This window comes from Crocuta crocuta, unplaced genomic scaffold (genome assembly GCF_008692635.1).
Source record: "Crocuta crocuta isolate KB4526 unplaced genomic scaffold, BGI_CrCroc_1.0 scaffold279, whole genome shotgun sequence".
NCBI classification, from domain to species: Eukaryota; Metazoa; Chordata; class Mammalia; order Carnivora; family Hyaenidae; genus Crocuta; species Crocuta crocuta.
In genome coordinates this window covers 6878271-6901522 of record NW_027551570.1, presented here as the reverse complement: position 1 = coordinate 6901522, position 23252 = coordinate 6878271, and the positions used below count along the sequence as shown (strand labels likewise).

General features: G+C 40.9%; 1 protein-coding gene across 1 annotated transcript in view; it reads right to left on the bottom strand.

Moving 5' to 3' along the window:
• COL6A6 (collagen type VI alpha 6 chain) overlaps window positions 1–23252 on the bottom strand; it is a 108313-nt gene that overhangs the window by 83045 nt on the left and 2016 nt on the right. Inside the window, exons 2-9 of the mRNA XM_077750917.1 lie at window positions 22301–22897; window positions 20385–21005; window positions 18589–19149; window positions 17274–17831; window positions 14571–15146; window positions 11826–12395; window positions 3912–4255; window positions 3750–3828 (exon numbers count right to left, since the gene is read on the bottom strand). Of these exons, the coding sequence (XP_077607043.1) occupies window positions 3750–3828; window positions 3912–4255; window positions 11826–12395; window positions 14571–15146; window positions 17274–17831; window positions 18589–19149; window positions 20385–21005; window positions 22301–22897 (3906 nt within the window). The remainder of the gene's footprint in view (window positions 1–3749; window positions 3829–3911; window positions 4256–11825; window positions 12396–14570; window positions 15147–17273; window positions 17832–18588; window positions 19150–20384; window positions 21006–22300; window positions 22898–23252) is intronic.

Genomic DNA, 23252 nt, shown 5'->3' with positions numbered 1-23252 from the left:
ATTGCATTTTTCAAAACTAATTAAACTGGAGACAGGATATTACAGTAGAACTTCCAGTTCCTCCATGATTTGAAGTGAGATATAGTGATTTAAAAAGGGTCCAAAGAAAAAAATAAAATAAAATAAAATAAAATAAATAAAAAGGGTCCAAAGAGCATACTAGGACACACAGGAATTCATATATCAAAAAACAAGTGTTCTAAATTTTTGCCATTCAAAGGGAGATCCTTCAACAGCAGGACTTACATCACCTGGGAACTTATCAGAAATATAGAATTTCAGGCCCCATCCCAGATAGAATCAGAATCTGTACTTTAATAAAATCGCCACATGATTTATAGACACATTAAGGTTTGAGAAGCACAGCTATAATGACCTCATAAGGAATCAATAATCCAGTTGGAATTATAATAAGTAAAAGACTGTAAGACAGTAAGAGACCTCTTGTCAGGCAATTAGAAACAAATGACATAATCATCCAGAGATATAGATCATAAGCTTTGGAATTTTATAGACCAGAAGATTTCAAAGAAAACTTTCAGGGACAGAATATTAATTAATACAAACATGAAATGATAAAGTATTGATTGATATAACCATGAAATGTTAATGGTAATAACCTTGGCAATTGTTATAATGGAGGTAACCATAGTAACTACTGTGCTCTCATTTATTAATAGTTATTATGTGTCTGGAAGTTGGTTAAGTGCTTTCCATGCATGATCTTGCTTGTAAGATACAAATACAACTGTATGGGTATGTAGGATTACGGCTGTATTTTACAGACAAGTGAAATGAAGCTTGGAGAAGTTAAATGACTGGCACAAGTGATATTTTTAGGTTTCTGCGTGGAAAATCCGATTCCAAAACCTACAATCAAAGGATATTTTAATAACAAAAACATACTAAGGACATAATCAGAGTAAAGAGCAATCCTAAAATTGAACAAGCTTCGCTTTATGAAAACTTGACTCCACTGGACTAAGTTTTCTCATTTCATTATGGATGGGTGAAGAATTCTTTAGATAGGACTTGGAACCCAATGAACTAGAAAAAGGAAATGTTCATGCACCTAAGGGTTTAGAATGCCTTCTTAGTGTATATATGATTCCGAATTATTCTTAATGAGAAGAGGAGAATGAAGAGAACAAAGTTTCAGGGACATGCTGGGGAGGCTTAAGTTATAGGAGAGGAAAGCAGAGTGGAAGGAAGAAAGAAACACCAAAGAATAGGGTGATGAAGTCATCCTGATTTGCCTGGACTTTCCTGGTTTTAGTGTTGACATCTCTGGCTTGTCTCAAACAAACAAACAAACAAACAAGGCATTAGCTACTCTTCCAAGAATGAGAATGACAAGGAGAAAAGAATTGGTGGAGTGGGCTGGGATTGACAATGAGGAATGGTGAGTTCATCAAGAGAGTTTAATGAACAAGAGAAGGCATGCTAATGGATCTAGTTATAAGGGAGAGAAATTTTCTGATAAGTTCCAGGAAATATAAAAATTTAAGAGTTATGAGAACCATGGGATTGTTGATTTGCAGGAAGTATGCATGTAACTATTATTTGTAACTGTTTTTCTCAGGATGGAAGACTCCAATCCTGCTCCTTTCAGACCCATCTAATAACAAGTCAGATGATCTTGGGGAACCTGGGTGGCTCAGTTGGTTCAGCATCCAACTTCAGCTCAGGTCATGATCTCAAGGTTCATGAATTCAAGCCTCGTGTCGGGCTCTGTGCTGACAGCTCAGAGCCTGGAGCCCACTTCAGATTCTGTGTCTACATCTCTCTCTGCCCCTCCCCCATTTAAGCTCTGTCTCTGTCTCTGCCTCTTAAAAATGAACAAGCATTCAAAAGTTTAAGAAGAAGTCAGATGATCTTAAATACAATTTCTAAAAAGAAGTTCAAGAAGAAAAGATTACAAAACCTGCAAGAATAAAAGAATCCCTGGGAAGACTCTAGAGCACTAGATTTTAAAAAATTAAATTCAAACTCCAGTCCATACGGATTAGTTATAAAGCCACATCTACCTTTGAGGATCCTTTTCTCTTGGTCTCCTCTTGTTTCATGATAATTGCACAGTTTATATATATATATAGATACCTGGCCTCAAATTGGGAGGCTTTCCTAGGTCAATAGATCATGGGGCCAAACATCACCTGAAATCATACATGTTTCAATGTGGGAAGACAGAACTAAAGATAGTCTTTATCCATATTGAGAGCCATTTAACACTTTGCAAAGAGCATTATGGTCATCATCCCCTTATCTCTCCCATTCAAAGATTATGAGGGATATTAAAAATCTAGCCTATGAAGTTGAAGGTCATTTATTAGTTTTTCCTTGGGAGTTGGGAGAAAGAAGGTTGGTCTTAGAAATCTGGGTTTTCTGAGGGAAACTTCACGGAGAAAACTCTTATGTTGTCTGCAAAAGATATATCTTTTCCCCATAAAAGAAAAGCTGAAATTTAAAAAACCTACCCACCCACACTCAGCACTCTAGGGTCTTATTCTCAGTCTTCACTAATATCTCCACTACAGATCAAAAAAAAAAAAAAAGTCAAAGACTTGAAAGAATAAAAAAGAAAGCAGCTTTAGCAAATAAAGGGGATTATTTTCCAGCTGTAAATTCAGTTAAGTTTGCAATCTGTTTAAGATTGAAAAGAGAGAACCAAACAAAAAAGATAAAATTAACCCAGCTTGTATCAACTGGGGAGCAGCCTAAGCAGCTGTCTTAGGCCAGGTTCCCCTGAATAGGCTGAGATGGGGATTTGGATGCATACATTTATTGTGGAAGCATTCTTAGAAGAATGGGGTGAAGAAAGCAAGACAGGGCAGGAGAAAGAGCTGAGCTTGACAGTGTTTCAGCTGAAGACTAGCTTCACTAAGGCCCCATGGAGAACTCTTGAACACAAATTACACCACGGAACTGGTGCCATTTTGAGGTAAAAGTCCAACTCTTTGTACTCTACTTACTGCATAGAGGTGGAGTGGGGAGTAACCTTCCAGTGGCTTCCACTGGCCAACAGCAATTCTTCAGAGAGAGAAGAACCTGTGAGTTTCTAGCAGCCAATAATCACAACAGCTGGAAGATGGGGGAATCTGCTTGGAAAGGGGGTCTGGGTGGGGCACCAATAGCATCCACTTACAGGAAAATCTTTCTATTCTTAGTCAAACCAAAACATGTGGATGCATTTTTCTTCCACTGATCCATTTTTTAGTAAGAACTGACAATAAGTCTGGGCATAGGTTCCCAAAATGAAAAGCCCAGTGCCAGTGCTTTAAAAACTCATAAGCACTATGGTTGGTCCATCTGTGGTCTGAAGGAAGGAACTAATTAGGAAGCTCAAAGACATGAGTAGACTTGTCCAACAATGCATGCAATTCAGGAAACTTTAACAGTGGCAGAAGAAAATAATCCAACTCTCCTATTTCTTGGTCAAGAAGAAATACACTGTTCACTTCTGCAGACGCCAAGGCAGACAGGAATATTCTCCAGGAAAGCTCAGGAAGCAGAAACACAGTGATACAAGAAAAAGGATATGACTTTGTGTTCAGTGCTGTTTCACATGCATAGTGTATGAAGAAAAAAGTAGATTCCAAAATGTTTTGAGGCTCATTTGTTATACCAAGTGCATATTGGCTGGCAAATTCAAGGTTATTTGAGTGCTTGAAAACTTAAGAGCCAGAATTGAGTTCTGAAGTTATAAAGTCATTAAATACTCCTTTCCCACTCCTCCCCATGCTCAATACCTTCTTTTCTCAGTTCATCAGATTTTTGTTCGAGCTTTTCAATGTCATCATCCAATCCATCTGAAAATAAGAGAACCACCTAGGAAAGCATTCAAAAAGAAAAATAAGTAAAAAGGATGTCATTGAAACCACAGATTGACAAATAAAATAAAATCAGGTTACCTTTCCTCGAGCAGCTGATTTATTCTGAAATGCATCCCACAGAGAACTCAAGAGGTTTGCGTTGAGAAGAGATGGTCCTCTAACTGTTATGTCCTTCAAACTGTTCAGTATGTTTTCACTATAGATCTCAAATTTTGGAGAATATTTTTCCATGGCATTGGTCACTTGAAAAGCCACACTAACCTGAGTCTCTGTGCCCACCTCACAGCTTACCCCATTGAGGGAGCTGATGGCACGTAAGAGGTCTTGAAGGTAGGTTTCTATCCAAGGCTGACCTTCGAGCAAAGTCTGCCCATTCTCATGAGTTGAGATGTCAAATCCGACCACAACATCCACAAAACAATCTAGGGTTCAAGGGAAAAGTATATCTTATTAGCTCAACAAATACCTTTATTTGGCTTGGATGCCATGTCTGAATCAAGTACTTGAAATTCCTATTCCTATTCCAGTTACAAAGCTGGAAAACAAGGAAGAACATGAATGAATAGAGAAAGAGGCTTAGAATCACTCTTTCATAACCTGTAAAAGTATATAGACTTTTTTTTTTTTGGTGGTATAAAATCTAGGTGATTTTATAACAAAGTTCTGAAAGACTTCATTTATGGCTGCTGAAGAAGCCATGCAAGATCACCTAAATATCTAAAATTATATGTGGAAATGTTAGTAGTTTAAAATAGGAAATCCATATCATGCTACTTACTAAGTAAGGTCATTCAACAAGTCTTAACTATAAGGAAAATACAAAAATTTGAACAGTCATTTAGAAAAACTAAATCATGAAGGATTTAGCTAAAGTGATGACTATGATGATTTCTCTCTCTAAAAAGAATCTTTGATTCTTCTTTTTGTCTTCTAACATCCACTCAGAAAGGAAAAAGTAAAGAAGAAAAACTCCAAGAGATCCTTTGGGATCTTGCTTAGTTTATGTCAAAGATGGTGTTGCCTTCAAATCTCAGGCAGTCAGGAAGCTGAAGCCTTTGCCATTCGGGCATTCGAAAAATACTTACAGAGGTTTTGCATTTAGAGTGCTTTGCTCTTATCCCTATTAAGGCCAGGGACATGTAAGCATTGGAGAAGGGACTTGATAATTTAACAAATAAAGTTTATTGATCTTTGAGAGAGAGAGAACAAGCAGGGGAGGGCCAGAGACAGAGGGGGAGACACAGAATCTGAGGCAGGCTCCAGGCTTTGAGCACAGAGCCCAATGTGGGGCTCAAACCCACCAATGGTGAGATCATGACCTAAGCCAAAATCAAGAGTAAGACACTTAACCAACTAAACTACCCAGGCACCCCAGGACTTGATAATTTAAACTAAGCTTCTGAAAGGGAAGATAAAGAAGGATAAAGTCTAATGACATCTGCACTCTTCTTTCCAGAACTTCAGCCTTCCACAACTTCAACTTTTTCCAGCCAATTCAGCTGGATACAAATTCAGCGAATTTTACCAGCTTGCTTGGTTTAAAAAAAGAAAGATGGGAGGGAATGTTTATTTTTAATTTGCTTTGTTCAGATAAGTAGTTTTTCAGATATTTGTTGTGTGGACAAATGCCCACCCACACTACCTCTAGACACACCGGTCAGTTGCACATTGTAAGTCTTTTAAATCAAACTGTCATTTTCAAATCTTTTTTTTTTAATTTTTTTAAATTTTTTTTTATTTCTAGGAGAGATAGAAAGTGTGAGCAGGGGAGGGTCAGAGAGAGAGGGAGTCACAGACTGAAACAGGCTCCAGGCTCTGAGCTGGCAGTCAGCACAGAGCCCGACGCGGGGCTCGAACCCACGAACTGCGAGATCATGACCTAAGCGAAAGTCGGACGCTTAACCGACTAAGCCACCCAGGCGCCCCGTCATTTTCAAATCTTAAAATAAGGGTCAGTAACCTTGATTCAGTTTTATCCCACTCCCTTGTATCCTTATTCATGTTTAATGAGAAAAGATTTGGGTGAGAGGAAAATAAAAGCCTTATTTGGCCATCAATTCTCACCATGACATTTGAGGTAAATCACTATTATCAAAAAATCCGAAAGGTGGGTTTTCTTCAGTTTTTATTTATTGCTTATTTTGCTTATTGGAAAATCTCTTCTCCAATATTTACAAAGGGAGGTAAGGAAAGAAACTCGTCAAAAAAGAAGAATCAGAATGCATCCTTTCCAAAATCCCTCTTGAATCAATATCATTTCTATCTTGAGATGGCAAGTTTCTCTCTTGGATGAACATTGTTTTAACCCCTAACAGAAAACCATTCAGTAATCCAAACAGATTACAGCTTTCAAGGAAAGCAGTCTCTCTTGAAAAAACAAACATTGTCAGAAATGCCCAAATGTCACTGAATGACCTTGGGAACTGTCCCCTCTAAAAATTAAGTGTTTTAACCTTTTGTCTAGATTACTGAAAGTACAAACTCTAGTAAATAAGTTCCTTGTGTTTATTTAACTAATTCAAGTTGCCAAATGATTCCATTATAATGAGATCAATGGAATGGAATTTGAGGAACAAGTCCAGAGTTGGCAGCCATGTGCCTAAATAGAATTAGAGAGATGAGGCCATACTAATCAAATGGGTTCACATGGAAGGAAGGGCCTTACCAAGCCTACAGAGGCACTGGCCCTCAAATCAGGAGCCCTCAGAACTAACAAGAGGCAGGAATGGTTTGGGAAAGAGAAATAAGGAAGGGTTAATTTAAGATAGGAGGGAGGGGTATCGAAAAGTGGCAATAAATGCAGGGCAAGTGAGGAAGGGAGCCCACAGGACTGGCTATGGAGGGAAATAACAAGGAAAAACAAAACTTATGTTTTGGACATCCTCACAAACCAGTGTGGAAGCCTGGAAGGGGGAGGCCATTAAGTGGGAAGGCCAATGTTACTTTGAGTCATGGACTGGTCACAACTCTGTTACTGTTAAATAATTTCTGGCAAATCTCTTAACCTTTTCAGGCACTAATTTTCTTGTTTATAAAAATAAGCTTATGCATTCCAAAATAAAAATACAAAGAACAGAAAAGAGGAGACTGGGCTAAATAGGTAGTCTTAACAGTTCCCTGCCAGACCTAAAAGCTGATTTTAATTATCTGACTCATAAAGTCCATAATTGGAGTTGATGGCAGACTCTCAGTATTAAGAAATACTGTCAAGAAGGTAGGATATATCAATAAGATTGGAAAACAATTCTTAAATATTTTAAAGGGAGAAAGTTAGGCTATTAGCAGTTATTGGTTGGGATAAGAAAGAAATTTGTTTGGGGCCTTTGAAAGAAGAGGTAGCTTAGATGAAAAAAGAATGATCTAGAAAATAGGTAGTCCATTGGATAGTCTCAGCTTCCACTTTCACCTGGTCTCCCAACAGTGTATGGCAGAGGGGAAGGCTTTGACACGGCCTCCCTCATCCTCAGTGGAGGAGGGCCATGGTGACTCTGGTTCCATGTCCAACTCAACTGAAGTCACAGGAACTCTGGCTCCTTCCAACACTTACTGCCACAGATATAATTCATTGTGGGTCCTGTGTCTGGTTTCCCTAACAGGCTGCATAACACAACACAGTAGGGTGGGAGAATTAACTCTCCTTGAGAGTAACTCTGATCAATGAAAGGCAGTAGTTGAGAAGAAACTGGCAGACAGATCCTCTTCTTTATTCCCCGATGGACCCATTTTGTGGTTGTTCCATACAGCTTCTTTGGTGATATTCTGCATGACTAATGTATCAATCATGGTTTCTTAAGAAGCTGCACAAGCTTAGGAACATACCATCTTGTATTCACATTCTGTCCTTTCCTAAATCATTTCCCTTACACTCACTCTTGCTTCCCTGGGATTGTACTCCCAAAGTATTAGCACATAAAGCATTAGCATATAAACTCTGCTTTGAGCTCCATATTCTACAGAACCCAATTAAGACAGAAACCTAAAGATACCTGGTCAAGGAAAGTTGGAAATGATCATCCATTTTTGTCTGTACATTTCTCACATTCCTTGAATCAAATCCTCATTTTAATCAGACTACCCTCTCATTTAACTTTCCTTTTTGACTAATTTATCCATGGTGATGCGAATTATAAGAGGTGCCATTGATTCTTCTGCTACCTAATCATGGCTCCATGAAAAAGGGAGCCTTTCCATATCATGAATGCTGCCTGATATCTCCTCTACATGGTCAGAATAGTCAGGCTCAAAGAAAAATCAGGAAAACAAGCATGAAGGTAAGAAAATAGACTTTGGAGTTTGGTTGCTTATGGGAATTTGTTGAATATTGAGACATGAAATTTGAATATAAATGTAAACAGTTGCAAAAATATTAACATTCCTAAACCAATGAACTCTTGGTAAATTGTACTTCTGTGAACTGACCCCATGATTCCAAGTATTTGCATTTATCAGATCATTTCAAGATATCCTCTGTAATACTCTCTGCTAGTTACTAATACTCTATGCATATTTGTCATTTACTTTCCATTCATTATCTCACTTGTTCTTATGAAACAGCATACGCAGAAACTCTTCTAATATTTGTTTTACCATGACTTACAGCAGCTTTCCCAAGGTCTCCCAGTTATTGTTGTGGATCTCACACTTGGGATTCAGATCCAGGCTTGTCTGGGGTTCATACACTGAACTACCCTAACCTTATTTTACCACTTCCTGGCTGGCTAGTGTTGATAGGTCATGCAGGTTACAAGTTCTACTAGAAGTAGAAGTAGAAGTGATAGCTTCAGAGCAAGTGGTCTCCTTAGAGGGCAGCAGCTTATGGGAACAATTTCAGGATATACACAATGTCTTAAGTTCAGCTATTAATCAGGGAAGCACAACACTTAGACAGCAGTCCTTTATAATGTCAGCATCAGATAACCTAGACAACAACTACAGCAAGAAGATAGCTTAATTTAACAACAACAAAAAGGCTGGAGTCAGACAGAACTAGGTTTCAACATTTGTTGTCTGTTACTTCCTGTATGATCTGGGCCAGGTTACTAATATTCCTTTAAAGCCTAGTTTGTTCATTATAAATGGGAGGAAAAATACAAACTACGTAGATTTTGAGAGAATTTAAATCAGATAATGCATTTAAAATGCTTAGAGCACCATGCTCAACCCTTCAAGGATGCTCAAGAAATACTGATTCTTGGGATACCTGCATGGCTTAGTTAAGCGGCTGACTTCAGCTCAGGTCATGATCTCACAGTTTGTGGGTTCGAGCCCCATATCAGGTTCTATGCTGACAGCTCAGAGCCTAGAGCCTGGAGCCTGTTTTGGATTCTAGGTCTCCCTCTCTCTCTGCCCCTCCTCTGCTTGTGCTCTCTCTCTCTCAAAAGTAAACATTAAAAAATTGAATTAAAAAAAAGAAACACTTCCCTCATATCTCTATGCAGCTGCTTGTCCTTTCACACATATTGAATCATAGTATACGATCAGAGAAAGAGGATTTAGCTTCACAAATGAGAGAAGAAAGGATAGGGACTTCTCCAAAGTTATGCATATATTAGGTAAGAAGCAAAGCTAGATGTTTAGGCTCTAAGTCTAATTTGTTTTGAGTCATACCAAACTATTATCTGATGTCCTCGACTCAGGGTTTATAATTTAAGAAGAGCTGGTATTCTCTAGTATATTTGCACATGCTTGTGGAGCTTTATGAGTGTTCATTCTAGGCTCTTCAGTCCTTAGTCCAGAGCTTGGCTACAAAGGCCTCACATTCTTGTTTGCTGCAGTAAGGACCTCAAATTTATCTTAAACACAGAGTATTTTTTATCACTTTTACATTCATGACTATTTCCTTTAAAGATAACTTAGTGACTACTTGCGAGCGTATATTCCTGGTTTTGACTTTCGATGTGGTTTTCTTTCACTTTCTCAAGTAGTGACTAGATGGTTCCAAGGTAATTTTATGCCTAATAATTGGAAATGGGTATTTTATGCAACAGGAAATTAATGTGGACAGTCTGGCTGAGGTCACCAGACGTTCCAAAGTATGGGCATATCATGAAGCAGGATTTAGGAGCAGTAGTCCCCAATCAATTATACAACTCTTAACCTTTAGCCTACACATTGGGTCTTATAAAAGGTTTGAGCTTAGTGCTTAGGATAACATGTTGGGGAAAGAACTGCTGATGTGTTGTGAGGTCTCTCACTACATGTACACATATATACACCTAGAAGGGAAGGAGGTAATTTCCTATTTAAGCCAGGTAAGAGGAGCTTTATTAAGAGAGAACTCAGAGATGAGACAAGCCTAGAAATTCTAAAGAATGAGCCACAGGATGGTACACTGCTCTCTCTGCAAAGGAGAGGTGACCACATTGAGGGGCCATAATTTCCAGTGTTTACTGGGGCAATGGATAGGTTATTGTTTCTCATGGAGCTGACATGGCTACACCTAAGAAGGAGTTGTTGTGGACTCCTCTGATGTCACGTCCAAGAAGGCTAACTGGAAGGCCAAAGAGATGGCAGCAGAATAAAGCTGGAGCCCAGAGGCTGAGGAAGACATAAGGGAACATCTGAAATTGAGATACACTTACCTTTTTCAAGGGAACTGTGGTTGAGAGATTCCCCTGACAAATGTGCTTTGGAGGGGGTAGAGATGGTGGAAGGCAGGAAGGGAAGTCTTTGAAGCACCCATGAATGGACCCAGATTTACAAGGTCACAGAAAACCAACTCTTGGCAAGCATCATCAAGTAAGAACTTTCCTGTATTTCTTTAGCTCTCCTTCCTTCCCTAAACCATTCTGGAGAGGCCAGAAACCATGACTAGCAATAAGAGGGTAGGGTCTGGAAGAGCAGGCAGAAGTGACAGGTGGGGAACAGCAGGTAAATTGCCATGTGTGGCCTCCTCTGTCATGGTGGGAGAGCAGCCTGTGGGAGGCTGGGAGAGTGGAGTAACCTTCAATCAAGTTTTTAGTTTTAGTGGTTGCCTTTGATGGACATGTTAATCATTGAGAAAAGGTTCACGTATTTCCTGAAAGTGACTAGGGGCAAGGAAAGAACTGGCCCCCATGAATAAATTTCATGGATCAGTGGTAGACAAAATGAAGCGACTTTACTCTGAGTAAGTATGATGTCTGGGATATAATTATGAAGTTTAAATATGCATTTTCTCATTTAATCTTGACAATGATCTTTTGAACTAGGTGCTGCTATCGTTCACATTCTACAGATGAGAAAATTGAACTTAGAAAAGGTAAGGAACTTGTCCAAGAAAAAAAAAATGGCCACTGAGCACGGATTTGTAGCCAGGCTGTCTGTCTCCAGAGCTGCCTCCTAGCAACCCTATAGCTTTCCCCTTCCTGGTGAAAATCTAGATTTTATGTTAATCATAGGTAGTTACACAGAATCATAGCCAACCCATTGGGTACTTCTATAAAAATAGAAAAAAATCATCCTTCTTTCAAGACCTTTCCTTCCATCTGTTGGAAAAATGTCAAAATAGACTAATTTTTAAGAAGATATTTACTAACTTCTGGGGTAAAATATTTCATAATAAAGATATGAATCTTCAAGGCTGTTCATTCTCTACATACCTGTACCACAGCACCTGGCAGCCCAAACGCCCTTTTGTCAGGCAACCAAAGCCTATAGAATATTTTATGTCTTTGAGACCTGGTCTCCAACCTCTGAAACCAATGAAACTGTAAACAATGGCCTTTCCCTCACACCTTCTGAAGCCACAGCATTCTCATTCGCAAAGGGGGCGTACACTCCCAGGAGATGGGAGGAGAAAAAGAAAAAGAGACAAAGGCTCTCATATGTCCTGTTTTTCAATCCACAAGCCACACACACACAAAAATAATTCATGATGACTATGAAAAGTTCAGTGTGAAATCCAGAGGCACAAATTCTCCTACCAGCCCCAGGGGACGTAAACAGAGCTTGAGGAAAATGTCAGCAAAGACAGGGAAGGAAGAAATATGAAGGGGCACATTAAATACTTACTGCTCTCACCCCCCGAGGTACAGATGCTGCGAACTATCCTTTTCTTGACCTTTGTCAGTTCGTCAAAGTTATGAACTGTCAGTTTTTTATCTGCAGTCCCGGTGATCTGAATGAGCTGCTGGTCATCCACGTCCCCAATGCCCACAGAGTAAATATCAATACCTTTGTGTCGCAAGTCTTCAGCGGCCTGAGCCACCTCATCTTGGGACTGACCATCTGTGAGGACCAGCAACACTTGCGGGGTACCTGCATTTATCCGGCTACCCATGTCTGGCCGGAAGTAATGCCCCACGTGCCGGAGTGCGGCCCCAATGTGTGTGTATCCAAAGATCTGTTGGATGTTTTCAATCTTCAGCGATATCTCTGTTTTGCCTATGAAACTTCCCAGTGGGAATTCCGGTCGATAGGTATGGCTAAACTGGGCGGCTCCTATACGTACTCTGTTGACACTGACATCAAAGTCTTGAACAACAGATGCCAAGAATTCCTTCATCTTCCTGAAGTCATCTGGATGAATGCTATTTGAACCATCCATGAGGAAAACAAGATCTACTTTTTCAATTTCACAATCTACAAAGAAGAGGAAAGGGAATAACAACATCAAAAATCAAGTTTTTACTTATTTTTCTTGAACCTGGCAAGAGCAGGTTACAGGTTTGTTGCTATATAGAAATGGTGTTTCCAAAGATGGTTTCTTATCATATGCCATTTGGTGGTCACATTAATTGAGAGGAAATAAAAACACTCAGTTCATAAGGACACGAACAACTCACACAACCCTTTATGCCTTTCTGGAGTTTTCCATTTGGTCTGAATGCCATTTTCTTTTTGGAGATGCCGGAGAACAGGGGGTGGGGCCACAGAAAATTCATTCTTACCTGCAACCCAGCCTTAACCCTTCCAGAAAGCTCAGTGACAGTAGTAGTACAGCAAGAAACCAAAATAGTACACATCCATTTAGAGACTCAAACAAAAAGCCAGATGGTCTGTATTATTGACTCAGCCTCTCTGGCTAGTTAAACCAATCAATACGTTTCTGGTTATTATTAGGGCAAACTGAGCTTTTAAAATCACGCCGTCCAGTTTATATCGTCTGTTTTTCTTCTTTTTCAGCCCTTTTTCTCGTCCATATAGGCAAGAAAATCTACTTGAGAAAAACATTTTTGAACAATGCAATATAGTTTAGAGATGCTTCCTTTGTATTAATACAACAAATACCAAACAAAAAGAATATGAAAGACCACTGCCAATGAATGACTTATGCTTGGCACATACTCATGTATGTTCCGTAGCCTTCTGGTAAACATTATCATTTCCTTGAATTCCCCCAGAGAACTCACCACTGACTTGACTTAATTAATTCTCATGTTAGCCTAGGATTAAAGGTGTCTGAAATTCCATCAGTCAAGATAATCAAGAAAAGGATAAGGAGAAATCTGAAAACAGAATCGGTTAACTTCAGAAATTGGTTAACTCATTAAATTCCTTTGTTTCGGTTTCAAGTAAAGGAAATAAAACACTTTGGCATTTTTTATAACCAAGGGAGAAGTTTCAATACAAAATTTCAATGTCAGCTTCTGCAGTGGACTTAAAAGGACAGATCAAATTTTAGGTATTGGCCAACAGAAGCTAAGAGTTGTCCCAGTTTTCAATAAGATTGGGACAGATTTTGTTAGTTTCATGAAAGCAAAAGGTAGTAAGCTGCCTTCTAAGGAGGCAAGGCATAGGAAAGCCAGAAAAGGAACTGCTCCCAAGATGTTGGAAGCCCGGATTAAGAGCAACTCACCTAACAATACCTAGTATTTTTAGTAAAACACACCTTAATAAACATACTAAGGCATTTTAATAGACTACAGTGTCCCTTTATTTTTTTATTTTTGTTATTTATTTTAAAAAATTTTTTAAATTTTTATTCATTTTTGAGAGATAGAGACAGAGCATGAGTGGGGGAGGAGCAGAGAGAGAGAGGGAGACACAGAATTGGAAGCAGGCTGCATGTTCTGAGCTGTCAGCACAGAGCCCGATGCCAGGCTTGAACCCACAAACCACAAGATCATGACATGAGCTGAAGTTGGATATCACCCAGGCGCCCCTACAGTGTCCCTTTAAAACAAAGGTATAGAATGGCAACGGAATCAATGAATGAGAGAACAAATTAATATATGCATATAGAAGTGTGGCAATGTAATCTCTAGCCACAGAAGTAGAGACACATGGCAGAGAAAGTCCACTGTACTCTGCTCTGGAAACATTGGAGTCTGGAATTTAATATTGGGCTCCACGTTTTAAACGAGCTTGTGCCATAACAGAAAAAGAGTGAAGGGACCAGAGACTTCCAGCCTGCTGGAGAGAAGACTTCAAGCAATGCCTCCTGGTTCTTAGGAAAAGGTAGGATCGATTTTTTATGTGAAAAGGAGGAAGATGACGTGTGGGTAGGAAGGACGTGTAAACAGCTTTGTGTTCTGATTAATAAAGCCTGTTCAAAAATGGTGAATTCCCCATCATTAGAAGAGTTTCAGCAGTGAGTAGGAATGTTGTAGAAGGTATTCCTCTTTGGGGAGGGGGCCAAATGAAATGTCCTTGAGATCCTTCCAGCCCTGAGATTCTATAACATGGGGAGTTCTAGGACAATTCGTGCTCCTTCTCTCCTCTCTAGAGAACTTGCTCCTGAAGGCTATTGCTTTGGTTTCTCCCTCACTTGGACCTCTGCTGTTAATTGAGAAAAACGTAATTGACAAACCTTACCTACTTTTGAAGAGTTACATACACTGGCTGACACATCTGAAAATATCCCCTTCAGGCCTCCAAAAGTCTCCACGAAGAAGTACTTGTCACTTGATCCTGCCATGGCTAGCAGCTCTACAGGATTGGCACCAGCGATCCCCACCGCCAGAACAAGAATGCCTTTGTCTCTCAAGGCCTTGGCTGTGGCATTGAGCTTATCTGCATCATGGGATTCCCCATCAGTGATCACAATGAGTACTTGGGGGACCCCTTTGTGCAGGCGGCTGCCCCGGGCTTCAGTGAACATGTGGTCTGAAAAGCCTAGTGCCTCAGCAGTGTAAGTATTGCCCCCCATGGGCTGGTCATTCTGGAGCACTGAAATCACGTCCCATTTTGTGCTGAGGTTATCCAAATAAAACAGTACCTCTGGGTCATCAGCATACTTCAGAGCCCCAAACCGGACCTGATTTTTGCCAACGTCAGCTTTTTTCACCAAGTCAATCATAAAGTCTTTCATGATACTGTATTCATCATAGTCAATGCTTCCAGAGCTGTCGATTACAAACACAACATCCAGAACTTCAATTCGCTTACATTCTAAAAGATGAGGAAAAAGGAAAACCACATGAAATTAGCTTTGGACATCACGGGAAACTCCTCTCCCCACGCATGTGTTTAAATTGCCAGGGTCTCCTCTACATGGGATCAAATTGTACATTAGCATGTCCATTCCTTGGGCAAAAGACACAATACACATACATTTGTGCTGCTGGTATGTAGAAATAGTAAGGTAAGCTTTTAGGACAAGGCAGATGTGCGGCCTACAGTAAGAGGCACAGAGAGGGTCAACAGTCACGGGATCATAGGAATAAACACTCCAAATGCTTTGGACTAAAAAGGAAACACAAATTCTGTAGAAATTCTCCTGTATAAATAGTTTCTTCAACATGTGCTTTCATTTACACAGATTCAGCTTTTATTTTTAAAGCCACAGGGATGAGATTTTATTCTTAAGATAAACCTTGGCAAAATGACCACATGAAAATGAACTTGGCAACACTGTATATTGGTTCTTCAAGGTTACATTTTCTTCCTTTTTAACCTTCTTGAAACATTATCTATTGTCCTTATTGGGCCTCATCATAGAAATAAGCCCATTTCACACTTGGCCTAACTAAATGGTCCTGGCTTGATGCTCCTATTAACTTTTCAAACTTTGGGTCAATAGCATGGAATAGTGGAGCAGGAAAGACCCAATTAATTACTTAATCCATGTGTGTGTAACATGTTCTATTTAAAGGCACAGAGTTCCAAACTACAACTCATTCATGCTGGAGAAGTGGAATCATAAGATAGTTAATGTTTAGTCCTTATGCAGCACAATCTCTCCACAGGTCTTAGAAAGGTATGTTCCAAACGTTAACTCACCCACTCTGGAGAGACAGAATGGGGTCAAAATAGGCCCCCTCCCTAGGGGCTCACCCCATTTCCTTCCTCTGCAAGCCACTTGCTTGCTATGCGGCAGGGCTGTTGAAAGCCTTAGAGCCAACCAATGTACTTAACTTCATTGACTAGAGACCATGTGTACATAGTCCTAAACCAAATTCTCAGGAAAGGCTGGTGCTACAAAAGAAGAAACTACGTGTCTCTGGCCTTTGGCTGCCCTGGTGAGCCTGCCTGCATTACCCAAGGGACTGGGGTATAGAGTACTCCGTGTTGGCACACTTCCAGGAGTTCAGATTTGTTCTGGGTGGAATTATTGAGAAACAAAGTCCAGGTATGTTTTCTACAAAGCATATACCGCAATCACCAAACCTTCCAGTGGAAGTTGTACAGACCTGTTATTTGAAAAACAATGTTCCTCTCTTTCTCCAAAACTCTGTTAAGATCCATCAGCTTCATAGAGATGAGATGTGGCATTTTTCAGAATGCCTCAGTCATCAAGGCCCAGGGATCCTAATGTAAATCAGTCCCTTTGATTTGCTCAACTTGTTTCATCTCCTGCATTACTGTGCAGTCTCATGGGAGGAGGATGGGGACTCTACTATTTACCTCCTTTGAGGCAGGTTCCCATATGATACTTCTCCTTGATAAGATTTAATATCAAATTGTTTTTATAAATGTTATCTCTTGTAAAACAAACAAACATACACTGGATGTTAGGTCAAGGGGCAGCCACCTTGCCCAAGAGTTTATGCTCCGGTACTGCTTGCCTCCCACGTAACCCAAGGACACCAGTTATATGAGGCTGGATGCTTGCCTCCAGGTGGAACAGACTCTGTGGTGTAACTCATGCTCCAGAGCTCCCCCATGGGGTCAGGCTGAAGCTATACTCTAGCTAAGCATGCCTCATCGCTCAGCTCTTACCCCTGCCTTGTCCTACTTCCCTTACTCCCTTTCTGAAAATGCCTCTTCAATAAGTCACTTCCCCAAGAGCCCCGGACTCAGCTTCTGTTTCCAGGGAACCAGATCTAAGACATTATTACCCTAGTCTTGTCTACAAATGGGGAACAATCTTGGGGGGAGGGGCAAAATTATTCTGTATTAATTCAGCAGTTCTGATGAGGAAAGGTGCATTTTTTATATAGGTAAAAAGCCACTAGGATGAACATTCCAGTTAAGCAAAGTTTACAACGTTCAAAGAGTAGTTTATTTAATTCAAGAAATAATGGCTAACACAGACATATTTTGGATAAGCCTACTAGTGCATATGCCCACACCTACCTTCACGGGGGCTGCATATTCCAAAAACAAGATCATCTTCAATGTGCTGCAGAATATCAAAATTCTCAACATAAAAGACCATCTCCGGCCTCCCACTGATTTCCTCAAGCTGGGTGACATTGGAGCCAAACACCCCCACAGAGTAGATAATTATGCCTTCTTGTCGAAGTGCTACTGCTGGGTCCTTGACTACGTCCTGAGCTTCACCATCCGTGATGAGGATGAGAAACCTCCTGACATTGGGTCGGGCCCCCCTGGCAGGGCTGAAGTACTGAGACACAAAGGTCAGGGCACTACCAGTCAAGGTGGTTTCTCCAATGTGAGCCATCCGGTCTATCGCATCTGAAATTTCATGTTGAGACATGTATCTGTTGAGTGGAAATTCTTCCTTATTGATATCGCTGAACTGCACTACACCGATTTGCACCCGATCTGCCCCAATCTGAGATTTGCTCACGAGATTTTTCATAAATGTTTTCATTTTGATGAAGTTTTCAAGTCCTATACTGCCAGAACTGTCCACCAGAAACATGATGTCTGCTTTCATCTCTTTGCAGGCTGCATGGAAGATAAGAGGTTTATCTGAGTTGGCTTCAGGTAAAAAGATTAAGGGTAAACAAGAAAATCCAAAGCACAAATAATTCTATATGGAAGTTAAGTGTGGGTTTGGTAAGGATTGCTAATAGGTAAATAGAGCACTGAAGGCAATAAAAGTGAGACACTTCTATTTGTTATTTATGTCTTTAATATGTAATTCAGAATGACTTAACCTGAGCACTATGATAATTTTTTATCATGGAGGGCAGCCCATGCATCATAGGACACTGTAGGACATTTAGCAGTTTCCCGGTCTCTATCAGTTAGACGCCAGGTGCACTTCTCAAGTTATGACAATCAAAAGTTACTCTAGACATTGCAGGTATCCCCCAAGGAGGCAAAAATCATCCCCGGTTGAAGACTACTGATAGAGTTCTAAAAGGTTTCATAATAGTTTTATTAAAAAATAAGTTAAATAAATCTGAGGTACTTACAATATGTTGCAGTGTCCAATTATAGGTCTAATCTAGCAGAGATTTGTGGGAAGAGGCTAATGAATATTTATTAGAACTCCTCCAAGCATCTTTCTTTTGCTTCAGGTATTAATTAGAACACCAATATGGGCTCCTAGTTTTGCTCTGGAGAACAAACATAGCCACCCAAGTCAACAAACCTTGACTTGGAAATTTATGCTGTTTCTCTAAACCTGTGATATCAAAGATTGCAGGATAGTAATTTATGAGCTGAAGTCAAAAGGTAAAGTCACCATGCCCCCTACCTTCTTCAGCGCAGATTTCCTGAACAACTTGGTTTCTTATGTCTTTCAAAGCATCAAAGTCATGCACGTAGTATACCCTCTTTTCCTCGCCTGCAATTTCTTGCAGCTGTGTTTGGTTGGCCTCCTTGACCCCAATGGCATAAACACGAATGAGCTCTTCTCTCAGTCTTTCTGCAGGCTCCAAGATGCTATCCTTGGACATGCCATTCGTCAGGACAACAAGATGACATGGCACTCTGTCTCCTCGCTGCTTTTTCGCTTTTTGCAATAGCCCCAGTGTGAAATTCAGGGCTGCACCCGTGTTTGTATTCCCACCCATCTGCCGGATGTTCTCAATGGCCTTTCCCAAGTCGTGCTTGTTCGTGTATTTATTAATCTCAAATTCCAAGTCCCAGCTGTCAGCGTACTGAACGGCCCCAACCCGCACCTTTTGGGGAGCGATGTTGAACATCCCTACGACCTCTGACAGGAAGGTCTTCATTTCATGGAAGTCTGTGGCCTGGGTGCTTCCAGAGCCATCAATGAGTAGATAAATGTCTGCTTCTTCAGTTTCCACACAACCTAAAATGGAACCAGAAAGTTGGCTGTGGCACTGAGGCAAGTGTGAAGAAGGAATGGGAATATATGGTAAGTACAATAGTACAAGCGTCTTGAGACAGAGAAATGGAAAACAGCTTCTAGGCATCAAAGACACACTGCTAGCTTAATGTAGGAAGAATCTAAGCACCAATGGGGCCAAACAAATTGCTTCTGACAGTTTAAGACTATTTGGATAGTCTGCTGACATGAATCAGAGCAAATGTGGATACAATAAAAGATTAGAAAGAAGACATGAAGATTTTTACAAGTCATCTCCCTCATCAGTTAACAACTGCTTAGCAAAGAGGCAAGTGGTATATTGAGAAATGGAGAAGGTATTTAACTGGACATTGTGGACAGAGGAGCTCTCTTTCTGGAAAACCTGAACAAGCTATTTACTCTCATCTACTCCTAGCCAATTAACAAAACTAGGGGTACTGTCAGTGGTCTTATTTGAGTAGGACAACGCTTTTATAGTAAACATGCCAGGAATATTTGCTGAAGAATGTATACGTATATGTGCACATGTATATCTACACAGAATTTATGTAGGATGCATGTGTACATACAAAATATTTAAGATATATTGCTCTCCGTCTCTCAAAACTCACAGATACTAGAACAGTACATCACAAATCACTCTGTCCTCAAACCATGCTTCCTGTTTCTTCTGTAAGCTGGAATTTGAGGATGATGGGAGAAAAGGAGAGAAAAATACAGAAAAAAAAAAAAGAAAGAAATAGGAGTGCCTGGGTGGCTTAGTTGGTGAAGCGTCTGACTCTTGATTTCGGCCTGGGTCATGATCTCACAGTTCATGAGTTCAAGCCCCATGTTTGGCTCTGCACTGATGGATGCAGATTCTCCCCTCCTCTCAAAATAAATGAATACACATAAAAAAAAAGTAAAGAACAAGGGAACATGAGAGGCAAAAAAGAAAAAGAGAAAAGTAAAGGCAGAAAAACCGCAAAGGATGATGTTCTAGGGTGTTTATAAGTCATGAAGAATTCTGGCAGGGAAATCCCTCCCAATTCCAGCACTAAATTGGCTTTCATTCTCCCTCAATTTACACTTTGTAGGATCAAGTGAAGGTAAGAAATCAAGAGCTTATTTTCCTACACACAGCATGCCCTGCCAATCCCTTCTCTATGTAGAATAGCTGAGAGACTGGAGAAAAGGAAAAGGATCTGAATAATCCTTCTCTCAGCTAAGGACTTTACCAGATTTGAGCGTTTCAGTGCGTTCTGAAAAGACAGAGACTGTGTGCATGATCTGGTTCCGCAGCTTCTTCAGAAATGTCTGATTGTGAGCGGCCAGGTCAGAGAAGCTTTTCAGTTTGGACACATGCTGCTCGGCAGGGTGAGAGGCGATCTTCTCCAGCTGGCTGTCGCTGGCCCCCTCTATTCCCATGGTGAAGATGGTTACGCCCTCGCGCCGGAGGTTAACGGCTGCCTTGGTCACGTTATCCTCTGATGGTCTGTGGGTCACCAGCACGGCAATCTGGGGCACCCCCTGATTTTTCCGACTGCCATTGCGTGCACTGAACACTTCCTTTCTGATCTTTCTGATGGCGGCTCCTGTGTAGGCCTTCCCAGCCTGGGGAGAGAGGTTCTCTATATTCTGGAGAACCTCTGACTTATTTATGCCCCTGCTGAGGGAATTTATCACCTTTGTCTCATTGCTATAGGCCACAAGTCCCACTCTCATGCAATTTTCCTTTATGTCAAGAGCAGATACGCTTTCCTCCAGGAATTCCTGAAGATAGTAAAAGTTGTCCTGGCTGTCATTGACTGATACATCCAACAGGAACACCACATCAGCCACAGAGGGGCCTTGGCAAACTGTGTGGACAAGAAATGAAGAAGCACAACTTTAGCTAGAGGTTGGGCATCTTTACTCAGCATTAGAAGGCATGGAGACATCCACCAGAGCTTGGTTATACACTTAAAGAAAGAAGGCTGTATACAAAAATGATTATGAAGCTGAGATCAGAAGGTCCTAGATTCAAATACTGGATCTTAGCTCAACTCCCAGTTTTAATTTCTTTATCTACGAAAATAACATTTATCTCATGAAATTGCTGTGGGGGTAAGTGTGATACCATGCTTCACTTGGGGGCTGGTACATAAAAGTCACTCAATGAATAGCTGCTACTGCGATCATATTAAAATAATATTAAAATCAATAGGTAGAGACCAAATATTCCTAAGAGGTGGTAATGGAATAGCGATTGCACTTTCCACTATTTTATTTGGGAAAGATGCTAGTAATAGGATTCATATTTTCATAGATTACCACAAGAAAAGCATTCTCTATTATTAATAGACAATTATATTGTCTTGTTCAAACAGATTTAACCACCAGTAATATGAATTTCTTAGGTTACTTATTAAGACTTGTACACTTGGAGCAAATTGTTTTTCTGGCTCTGCCCCGACCCTAACTTGAATGATGTTCATAAACTCCTGGCCCCTCTTATTAACAGTACAAGAGGACAGACCAGGACACAGGACAGCAGGTTGGAGGTGGAGCAGAACACAGGAAGCTCATCTGGAGCAATGCAACAGCGAGGGAGGCAGTGTGGGGCTGCAGCTACAGTGAGTCTGGGAATCCAAGGGCCCGCTGTACCCGATTTCAAACTTCAGCCTGGCCTGGGGCCTCAGCCATGTTACCTCAAAGAATGCCTACAAGTTTCTGCAGAAGCAGAAGTTTGGCCTTCCTGAAGCTGTTTCTAGTGCTATCATTCTGTGATTACATTATGTCATTTGCAGAGGCAAGGATTTCTTTAGGAACAAATTTACCCTTTAAAGGAACCGGTAATAAAACTACATCACAACTAAAGCCCAAGGAGACTGACAGCTCAGAGGTATGTTGGGTGGTGGGGGCCGGGGGTCCCTGAATTTTAAGATGCATCCATGACATGCAACATGATAAGTGAAACAGAAAAACCAACATTTGTGGTGTTTGTTAGATTTGTAATGGCCACGATCCTTGGGTCCTCTTGAACACATGAATATTTGACATCTGAAAATGCAGCCCAACTTTTGAGGAAAGGGATGTTCAGTTTCAATCGTCTCCCCATGCTGATTTTTCAAAAGCAATTAATCATCATTCTACACATGTGCCCTGAACCCACCTTCCACAAGAACGTCATCTGCCGCTCCATCCCTGTATTGGGTCGCTTCCTTGATGATGTGCGTCATGTTTTGGGAAAACGCGCCCAGGTCCCTGACAGACCGAAGGTTGAAATGAAACTGATCCGTCGCCATGGCCTTCAGCTCCTCCTCAGAAGCTTCCTGCACCCCCACGGAGATGATTCTCACCCCGTCTGCCCGCAGCGCCTTGGAGGCCTCTTCCACGTCGTCCTCGGACGCCGACGAGGCCAGAACCACCAGAATCGGGGGGAACTGCTTCTTGTCCCTCCCCCCGGCCTGCGGGGAGAAGAAGGTCCTGTGAGCCTCCCGGAGAGCGTTTCCTATCCGCAGGGAGCCGCCGATGAAGGCGAAGTTCTTCTTGAGGTGGTTCAGCATGGGGTTCCTGCTCCTGAAGGCGCTCAGCTGGAACACACTGTGCAGCTGGTCGCTGTACTGAGCCAGGCCCACGTGGTGCTTGTGCGCCTCTATGGGGAGGCTGCTGATCGTCTTGGTGATGAACGTTTTCACCAGAGGGAAGGCCTTGGTGCCCAGGTGATCAGAGCTGTCCACCAGAAACACGACATCTGCATACTCAGGGCCTATAAACCCAAAGACATATAAACAAAGCCCAAACCTTAGAAATTTACTACCTGTTTATTAATGTCAACCATTTGGGTAAAACCTACTTTTCTCTATTTGTACTTTTGATACCTTCCCAATGAACTGAAAATAATCGCCAGAGATTACATATTTGCTTCAGAAAAGACATCTTCATTTCGTGGGCTAATTTTTTCATATATCCTCTCATTTGAACTCATCACAAATTAAGTATCACTTTTGTGTGGAATTAAATAAAAATAGGTAAATTTAGAAAAGTGGAAAATCCTGGGTTTTTTAGTGGATACTCCCTCTTTTTTTTTTTTTTCCTTTTTGCTCTCAGAATTTGATCTCAGT